Source organism: Anneissia japonica, unplaced genomic scaffold (assembly GCF_011630105.1).
Source record: "Anneissia japonica isolate Jap-2015-1 unplaced genomic scaffold, ASM1163010v1 scaffold1537_len634075_cov158, whole genome shotgun sequence".
Classification (NCBI taxonomy): Eukaryota; Metazoa; Echinodermata; class Crinoidea; order Comatulida; family Comatulidae; genus Anneissia; species Anneissia japonica.
In genome coordinates this window covers 503,504-514,344 of record NW_022723531.1, presented here as the reverse complement: position 1 = coordinate 514,344, position 10,841 = coordinate 503,504, and the positions used below count along the sequence as shown (strand labels likewise).

General features: G+C 36.3%; 1 protein-coding gene across 6 annotated transcripts in view; it reads right to left on the bottom strand.

Annotated features, from left to right (window-relative positions):
• Positions 1-10,841, bottom strand: part of LOC117112242 (inverted formin-2-like) — a 48,989-nt gene that overhangs the window by 9,253 nt on the left and 28,895 nt on the right. For all 6 annotated transcript variants that reach the window (XM_033255309.1, XM_033255313.1, XM_033255314.1 and 3 more), the window contains exon 3: positions 9,814-9,929. In XM_033255309.1, coding sequence (XP_033111200.1) covers positions 9,814-9,929 — 116 coding nt within the window. The remainder of the gene's footprint in view (positions 1-9,813; positions 9,930-10,841) is intronic.

The following is a 10,841-nucleotide window of genomic DNA, read 5'->3' as shown; positions in this document are numbered from 1 at the left end:
CGATTAACGTTACGCTAGCGTAAGTCGTTGTGTCTGAACATAGCCTATATCTCCATGATCTGAACTGAACAACGGCAAACTGTAAAACAAGTTCTCGTAATCTCGATAGCTCCGATTAAGGGCAGTATAATAGAGGCAGTAGAGTATATTGGCCTTAACGGCCGCCCATAAAAAAATCTATTAACCAATCAATCAGCCGAAAAGATCCATTAATCGATCAGCCGAGTGTTTCTAGAGCTCCTAATTGGAGCTAAAACTGTTAGTAAAACAATAGCATGCTGATTTAACTCGGAATACATAGTTATCATTAAATCAAAATGTAGAGAACACAATCTTTAAATTCTTGATTAACCTTTAAAAGCTATCTACTTTAAAATAATTCCTTTTTGTTCATCTAAAATTTCCAACGCACTTTCAAATTCTTTTGTTATAAATCCTATAATCCACTCCAGGTCTAAGATATTTGCTAGTAAACTTTAATTTGTAGTCCCACCAGCTGACGTTTGCTAGGATACAATCCAACTGTCAACTTAAAGCCATCTTGACCGACAGGAAAGTAAACCACCTTGCTAGAGATTCAATGATACTACGATCTTTTAAGTGTCTTCTTCAATCCGCCACTAACTCCTTGTCAAATAACAGTCGGTTCTGAATACATTGATGTGCGTTGGGCCAGGCCCGGGTCAACCAATTTATGTGGAACCAGGTCAATATGCACGAAAGTTTTAGGCCATTATAAACGTATGGATATATCCCACAGTTATTTTAACCCATAAAAAAACACTCAGCACATGACAACAAACACAAGGAAGTTAAATGCCAATGAAAAACAGAACATGGAGATTATAAAATACTAAAATCTTGTTCATTCTCTAAAGTTTTCCACTTAGGCGAAATTATTCGCGCGAATCAATGGCGTCGGTTCGGTTTCTGAGCTCTGATTGGTTGCGCATTTTTTAACTTCGCAAAAAGTAGAAACTTTTCACAGAAGCGAAAATTCCGATAGAAATGTGAATGCGCATGCCCACGAACCAACGCTTTCGATTCGCGCGAATAAATTCGCAAGTGGAAAACGGGCTTAAAGTGGGAAGGCAATATGGGCCCCGCAAGTTTTTTTGTTTTTTTTTTTTAATTTATAAGAAAAATGCCATTTCCGGCCATCTAAAGGTACCGTACCATAAATCATAAATCATGGACCACCTTTATTTCGAATCCACCACTGAGCAGCATAATCACTGACACAAAAACGACAATTAATTTACAGTAATTAAGATCTGCTTAAAAAACACAACGATTTCTTTAAATATTTTAGGTTTTTAAAAAATTTACCCATTCCTTAAATTAAATACTCTACATTGTATCGATGCACGCATCTTTACAAAAAGTCAAATTCAACAGTTAAAAGGCACAAAAGAAGTACAATGAACTTCAGAGGTCTATTAAAGTATTTTAATAAAGCCAAGGGGAACTCATTTAAAAATGCGTGTCCTATTCTTGGATAATCATTGTTCATCTGTTCATGGTCAAAGTGGTTTGAGGGAAGATGAATGAAGGAAGTACTGGTTTTGAGGACATATTCACGGTCTGAAAAACCTATAGCCTTGTGTACTTTTAGAGAATAATCCAAATGAATGAAAAATTATAATTAGAATGAACTTTAGCCGAATAACGTTATATAAAGATAAATTCAGGGCACACGTCCTGAGTTATCGACGAAAATTATAATTATGTAAGCCAGGCCTTTACGCCGAATTTTATAAAATACCTCCCTCATGCGCCCGACTGAGGCTGTGTGTCAACTACACATTTTTTTTTTTAAGAACACATTTTATAAGAACAAATTCAATCTGAGGTAAAATCTAAATTGAGGTTTTTATTAGCCTGATTCTCACGAGAGACCTAGTATCCGGATCGGGAGCACCTGCGTGAGAACGCCCGATCGGTTAGCGCTAACCGTTAGCAATATCCGGATACTGCTAACGGTTAGCAAGCGCTATCGGTTAGCAAGTTGAGCGCGTTTCTCTCATCAACCAAACACACACGTTTACAATTTCCAGTTTCTTATTGGCCAGTGATTCGATCATCATATTTTTGGTACCCAGATCGGGATTTTCTCGTATGGACGCACGGTAGCTAACGGTTAGCAGGATCCGGATTCTGCTAACCGTTAGCAGCCGTGTGAGAACATAGCCATTATTATTTTTTTAATAGAAAACAATTCGGTACCTTATTTGTATTAATGTAAATTTTTGATGTTTTACCCCCTTAATATTCGTGTTTATCTTGTTTTTTTAAATGTTTTTATCTGTTCGTTTACTGTGCATTGTCTCATTCAATCCATGTGTTTTATTGCAATAACGTTTAATTTGATTTGATTTAACAATACATTTGAAAAAATATTTATCGAGACAATTAAAATAGCTGAAGAAAAGGAGACACTTTAAAACACTTGCGAGCTTGGCATGCTTGGCTTCATAAAATCATCAGCTAAAATATTTAAAAAAAAATTAAAATCACTTAAACTACAGGACACAAGTACCAATAAAAATTACAATATTAAAATTGTGAGATAAAACGTTGGTGTTACCTTTTTGGCAGAAAACGCTGCATTGTTTTCTTTTCTAGTACCGTAGGTTTCAAAAGAGAGGAATCCCCTTTAATTGAGGGTATGGGGACTTTTTTGTATAACGATAACACATGGTACCGGTAATGCACAGATTGTTCCTTTAAAGTTAAACTGATAGGCCTAACAACAAAGAAAATAATAGGTCTAACAGTATTATTAGGGAGTTTTCTCAACCTTACGAAAACGATAACGAATACGTCATCTGTATTACGTCATTTGTGCCTAAAGCATTCTTGAAAATACAAATAACAGCTGAATATGATCGTCGATTCGTGTAAAACATAGATGGATTACGCAGTGACAGATACGCTACTGTGGGGGATAGATTGACTAAACATTTGATGATGTAGCCGTATTCGTTATCGTAAGCTTGCGAAACCTCCCTATTATTTTTGATAAATGAAATGCAGGCATACCCTACTACAGGGGTGGGCAAAAAAATCGGTCGGAGGGCCAAAGTGTATTTCTGATTTAACACCGAGGGCCGCACCCAGCAAACGTTGATCTTTCCAGTGCGCTTCTAAAAACCTCTAAGTACTGGAAAGACACCACTTTATTCCCAGTTTTAATATTACTTTTTACATATGATCGGTGTCAGGCCTTAAAAAAAAGGTATAGCCAATGTTGCTTGGCGGGCCGCACACATAGGGTTTTTATTTCATATTCGCGGGCCGCAAAAAAATCGCTGTCGGGACGCATGCGACCCGCGGGCCGCACTTTGCCAACCTGTGCCCTACTACCACGCTACTCTTATCAAGAAAACCACCCATAAAGAAAAATAAACTAATGAATATTCTGGAATCGGTAAACGCTGTGGTGTGACAAGGATTAAATCGTTAGAAATTTACCATCATCATCATCGTAGAATTTAGATGACAAATAACAAGACTTAGTAAAATTGTTTAATATGTTTGAACAAATTATTATAGCTTCAGATAAAGAATTTCTACACTGGCCATTGCCATCTTCCTTAACATCGCAACTACTGTGATTTTATTATTTTTTTTATACGAGTATAAAAGCCTATTAATATCATTCTCTGTGTACCGGGCCGTGAATAATAAAGACCTAAAAATTAACATCAAGGTGAAGTGCCTCTTAGCTGCCACCCTTATAACCGTCATCTGGCGACACATGGTCGGTCCGTAGCTCCTATTTCTAAACACAGCAACCCATGTATTGTTACCGCTAAGCCGTGTACCATAAACGACACTTCAGTTTCAATCGAACGCCTCTCCAACTTAGTCTTTTTTAACACTCTCGTGGCTGCGCTAATTTCTCACGCCCTGAATAACATACACAGTGCCTCGTTAATCGTCGCTAATCTATACTCTAACATCGTGTATATGTCCAATGATACAAACTGCAAAACAGTGATTCATTTTGAAGAGAATATAATAACATCATTTTAACCGAGTTATTTTATAAATAAAATATATCCAATTATTCGATCGTCTGTTACGTCTCATCTTGCCGCCAACGCGTGAATAATTTTGCTATCTATCGAACTCATTGTATCATAAAATGCATTATTTATGTATCATTATGCCACTATGTGTCTGTTATCAAAAAAATCTCGAAATCAAAAGATAAATTCTATCAATTATCTATCATTGTGGGCCTAATTATTACGATACCGTAACCAACGGGATGAGGCAAGATAACAATGGCGGCACAATCTACCACTAGTAGCTGAAGGCCTGACACTCTTTATTTACGTAAAGTATACATTTTCATGGAATACAAAAGCGTAGCTCTAATCAGGAATGTAAAGTGAAAACAACTAATCTAGTTGAGTGGCCATGGAATACAAAGCTCAATGATAGGCCCATGTCATTGCTGTCTTATAATCTTAATACTGGTACTGAATATCAATACAGATTTCAGGCCTAATACAGTACTACCACAAAAATATCGAAATATATAATATCATATATATATATATATATATATATATATATATATATATATAATAGAAAATAGATATGTAACACAGAATAAATCGATGTCAGTCGTTGACTCTTGGAAGATTTAATTAAACAAATATTTCGATCGCGCCTATCAGCTTAACTAATATATAAAATCACATATCCATCAGATTCAAGATTCAAGATTTATTTTCGTCATATATAGTACATATAGGCCTATACGAGATTTGTTTCTTTGAGTTTATAACAAACAGTGGAAATCGAATACTATAACACTATAAAATACAAGACAACAATTAACAGATATAATATTAAATATGAATATAAAAGTATAAAAAAATAATAATAATAAAAAAAAAAATAATACAAATAAACTATGAAACAATGCATACAGAGAGTCAGACTAGTTAAGTTGATGGCCTATTTTCATTCCGTAGTCGTCTCTAATGTCCTACGAATTTGTCTGATGTCATTATGGCACTAACATGTAAAAAATACATACCGGTAGGGGCCTATAATTTTTTCTTCTCCCCGACGAATTGTGTTTATCTCCCCGACCGGGTGGAGGAGGTTGGGTAGCTCTCCCCGACCGGGGAGGACCCAGCTGGTGCCACCCCTGTATGGCTATGACCAATAGAAGGCGTCGCATCACGACCTCTCTGGTATCTGTCTCTTATACACATCTAGATGTGTATAAGAGACAGATATAGAGTTAATACAAACTGTTCAACAAGCTATAGAGACTATTAGTGGTCTTACATCTGTAATGGTATTTTACGGGTCTCGGCGGTCTAAAGGTAATGATGCTTGCCAAGATAGCTGGAGATTACGGGTTCGATTCCCACCAGAGACCTTTTTATCATACAACTATATATAAGGAACTTTTGTTGATGAACTGTGTTTGATACGAATTATAACATAATGTTTATATTTGAGCACAGTATTATTATTCATTTAATTTATACATTAAGCAAAAAAAAAATTGTGTTGGCCACGCCCGACCGACCCAAACTTATGAGCAAATAAGGCTGGAATAGCCTTGGCCAGGATAGGTGCCCAAGGCCTAATCTATTTTCTGGATGGTACGCGTTGCGAATACAAAAATTGTTGTATTGTTTGTGTATTTTCTACTTTTTAGGCGTAAACACATAAGCCTATACTTAACTACACTTTTTTTTACACAGAACACATTTTATAAGAACACTGAGGCTGAAATTGCTTAAAAATTAAGAACAAAATAAGAACAAATTGAGGTAAAATGTCAAATGAGGATTTTTTTTTTTAAATATAAAAAAACCAAAAAATTATATCTGCACCTTATTTGCAGTAAGTGTGACTATGTAATACCCTAATCAGTAGGTGTACTGTCATTTGGGACCATTTTTACCAGGCCTTTTTTCTGGGGCCATTTTTTCCGGGGCTTTCTTCAGGGCCCATTTTCCCAGGGCCATTTTTACCAACCTTCCAATACAGTATGCTGCTGTACAATAACAATTTTGCTACGTTTGAAAAGTGTGTAAAATAAGAACAAAGTAAGAACATTTTGAGCCTGAACTCGGCAAAAAAAATAAGAACACGGACTCTGGGCCAAATTTTACTGTTTCTTATGTGTAATACATCTTCGTCCGAATGTTGTTTTCTAATACTTGTTGTCTACATCGGTTGGTGATTGGGAAGAACGTCTGCTAATGGTGGATGATTGAAGACCGTCTGTCGACACTATTATCGTGTTGACGGATCATGCTTGCCACTTTAAACTTTCACGCCTTCGCTCTGAAAAGTTCAAACCCTTATTAATTGATCAACCGCAATCCAAACACATAAGCGAGATAAGTTGTAACACCTAGGCATTCTACATGTAGGCCTCCCCTTCAAGCTGTATACGATGGGATGGTGCAACGGTCCTGCACACTCTCACTATAAACTCGTTGGCTCTACGTTAAGGAATACCGGGCTAGTTCACTGGGGTGAGACCGGCGGCAGAATGTCACGTGGTACACACAGTCGGTGCAATGCCACTGATGTTGAGTGGGTAGTTCACGGGTGGGGGTAATAATTCTCCTTGGGGTTTTTCCGAATAATAATAATAATGCATGCCACTTGTCAACGGGCAAAAGGGCCATGTTGCATCCTACATAGGAATCAATCTAAAATGGCTCCGAATACAGAAATGAAACCAGGGACACAGAGATCTCCTACGCACACACTTTCTTTAATAAAACAATAAAAATAATATAAAATAGTCCTGTATACGGCAAACTGACGCAGTTAAATTTTCCTTTAAATCTAACCCTTATCTACTAATGGGTACCCGCCAACATTGTCGGAAAAATCTAACAAATTGGGTCGTAGTGGTCGAAAAGAAGAGAACGACAGAGAGGCAGGAACTGTGTTAACAAACAGAACTAACCACGCAACAGTTTTTTAGGAACTGTATGACTCCAGGGGTGGCGCCAGGATTTTCCCGACCGCGGGTTCTGATATATAAGGCAGGGGAAGAGGGACCAACTCCCCGAGTACGTGGGCGAAGTCAGGCTTCGCTCAAAATCTCCCAAGCAATTTATTTATTTATTTATTTGCGGATAAAATGTACAACAAACAGATAGATGGTTGAAAGCGTTGAACGCATACACATCAAAAAAGCGAAACAAGATAAATATGAGATTAAAAATTTAAGCAGCAAAAATGTATATATATACAGTATATATATATATATATATATATATATATATATATATATATACATTTTTGTGAAACAGTGCTCAATCCCACTGAAAAATCTGTCTCTTATACACATCTAGATGTGTATAAGAGACAGATATATACGTGTATATATTTGTATATGTGTGTATATGTATATGTATATGTATGTATATATATGTATATTATTATTATTTATTATTACATATATATATATATATATATATATATATATATATATATATATATCATACTAATAAAAGGATAAACAGCAACCCTGTCTCTTATACACATCTAGATGTGTATAAGAGACAGGGTATAACCTAGTTGATGCTTTCGATGTCAATATAATGATGTCTATTGTCATACAGTAAAGGTTCACTCACAAGGACTACTTGTGAAACATTTACTTTGGTTTGACAACAATACATCGTCAACCGAACCTGCGTATTAAAATATATCATACGTGCTCGACATTGCGTACCGTGGGACCACGACGTTTTGGCGGTCACTGAGCTTGAAAAATCCGGGCAACATCAAGTTCAATTAATTATAAATACGGTATCGAGTAGCTAAACTTAATATTCAGTTCGTACATTACGCATAGGAGGGATATTGTAAAACATCCTTTGACTAGTATCGTAAATCGAAAATACAATAGGCGTTCTCAGTGGGCTTATAAAATATGATGGGTTTTTTTTTTCTTTTTTCTTTTTTTTTTTTTGTAATAGGCCTACTACTGTATAGACTACAGTATGCATATTGTGTTTTCAATAATGTACATTGTGTCGCAGTACCTCTCGGCCATTATATTCGATAGAGTCACATTATGCATCGTCATGAATTGAGTTTGTTGTTGTAACATGGGTTAAGCATGGTCAAATTAACGAATATTCTCCATGGGTTAACAGTCAAGTCCATGGTGGTGGCAAACGCAGTCTTAATTTGACTTGTCGTCGAGGATATTCCGCCGACGTTCGACTTACCGACGACGAATGCCGGCGTGATATCAATTAATATTAATGGCAGAGATGAACTTCATTCCGAACTCTAAGCTCACATGTCACTAGAGTGGCAAAGTGTGCGTGGTAAAAGTAGGCCTGTGACATAATGCTGAAAAGATATGAAGAATCATCATTCAGAGTAAATGCGTTTGGAAGTACAAAGGGGTCATAGGTTATCAATTATGTTTACGATAGTTTCTTTATATCCATCGCACTATTTAGAATAATGGATCGAAATATAGCGCTGTCGTCTGACGCCTGGTTTTATCTCCTGACAACACGACTACTAACCCTAAAAACGAATGAAGAAACTGCATTGTAACACCTGCTTCCACTGTCAGTCTTGGTGGCTACATCTCTGACGATCTTAAGTCCATTGACTCCATGGGGCTCGGCGGCTGATCGTACCCTTGGCGCGTGTCGGCGTAAACGCCCCATCGCGCACCATCACCTTTTAACGGTGTCATTTGAGATAGACGTCAGGTCATATAGATAAATCACTAAACGTCATTTCTTGATGTGTTTGCTTAAGATAAAATTCCAAACTGACTTTATTTTGATACGTTTCTGGTCATCTGAGATAGAAATAAACCATAACGTGTGGTAGGTTTGTGGTTGGGGGTGGGGTCATTTGCGTCTATATTGTGACCCACATTCTCCGCACTCAAATCCACATCCATACCTACAACACAACCACAAGGACCAAATGGGTTTAGGACTAAGATTACGTTTGTGATTATCATTTATCCTCAGAAATAATATTGTTGTGACGTCACTCCTTGCCTGGCTCAATGGCTAATCCCGGTATTATTTTATGTTTTTTGTTATTGTCATTGTTTTGTAGGAAACTTTATACAAATGCCCAGCAATACAAATAAAAAAGCCCTAAAAATTTATATCAAATCAATTCTTAAACATCGCAACGAACGTTTTCACATAGTGTGCGCTACTCGAAATATGCTGATAAACGAAGCGTATAATTCTTACAATACATTGGCCGTATAAATAACCACTTGAGTTCAGAGTTTAACCTCGAATTTAATGTGTTCCCCTGGTTCACGGAGGGATCATTTACAAATTGAATACACTGTATAATTTTATGTAGGAGAAAATGTAAACAAATTTGTGGAGGGAAATGTTTCAGCAGCGAAGGCTCGTCTCCTATTCGAGTGGTTATGTGTTCCCCTCCCAGGGTTTGAGAGGCGACACGCACTTGTCACTTGACATCAGGAACGCATGTTTTTCTTTCCAAAATCACGAAAATTGCTGATTATTTTGTAATCTATTTGTAAGACCTTAAACGGCGTAGGCCTGTGAATGCTCAACCACCAAATCCAACGGGAGGCACTCTTTTTGTACGTTTCTCATCACACACTGGCGTGTACGAGCGGCCGCACTCATAGATTAGCTAGGCTACCTGCTCCGTAATAGCCAATCGCAACGCATCCGTGACCGTGTTATTGTTATAAAACTAAGATATATCTATTTAAAACTAAGATATCTCTATTTATGATTAAATGGCAACTCGGCTCGCCATAGAACTGTGACAGCCTACCTTGTAGTTCTCTAAAGCGTCGATTGCCCTTACATAACCTTCTTGAGAGTATAAGCACAGTGCTGAAAGCAGCTCAAATACTTGCTTTTTAACACTCACATTCTCTGCATTCAAAGCTGTTGTATAAGGATAAAAAATAACATTAAATCACTCAATCAATACGGCAATCAATCAATCAATCAATCGATCAATAAATCAATCAGTTAGCCAATCAGTCAATACGTCACTCAGTGAATCAATAAATAGATCAATCAGTCAATCAATCAGTCAGATAGTCAGTAAGTCAGTCAGTCAATAAATCAATCAATCAATCAATCAATCACTAATTAATCAATCAATTAGCTAACAATCAATCAGTAGGATTGTCAGTCAGTCGATCAATCAATTAATCAATCATAAAACCAATCAATCAATCAATTAGTCAACAAACAATCATCAATTAGTAAGATCAGTCAGTGTCAGTCAGTCAATCAATCAATCAATCAATTAACAGTCAATCAATTAACAGTCAATCAATTAGTCAACAAACAAGTCAGTCAGTCAGTGTGAAAGGCCATCCAGGCATATTTATACCTGCACATTCATCAATCCACCAATTGAACTATGTAAACAGCAGCATATCACGTTTACAATAATTTATGCACAACGGTAAACAGAATTTGACAAAAAAAGTATCTGAAAAAGTTTTGTGATGAGGTGTCATGTAGGCCCCAATCATAAATGCTCTAAGATCATAAAATATGAGTATAAAACATAACTTTTACAACTATTGGCAAATTAATTTGAGTCATTTTTCCTTAACTGTGAATCTTCATGCATCCCTCGGACGAAAACTAATCTGTTATAAAATCATTTCCGTTTATTATAATGGCCACATGTGTCACGTTTTTCCAATTTAGTAAAATGCTCTTTATACAGTATTGTATTAAGAGTTTACATTATTCCATCAGACTAATATTGATATACAGGCGTATATATATATATATATATATATATATATATATATATATATATATATATATATATAT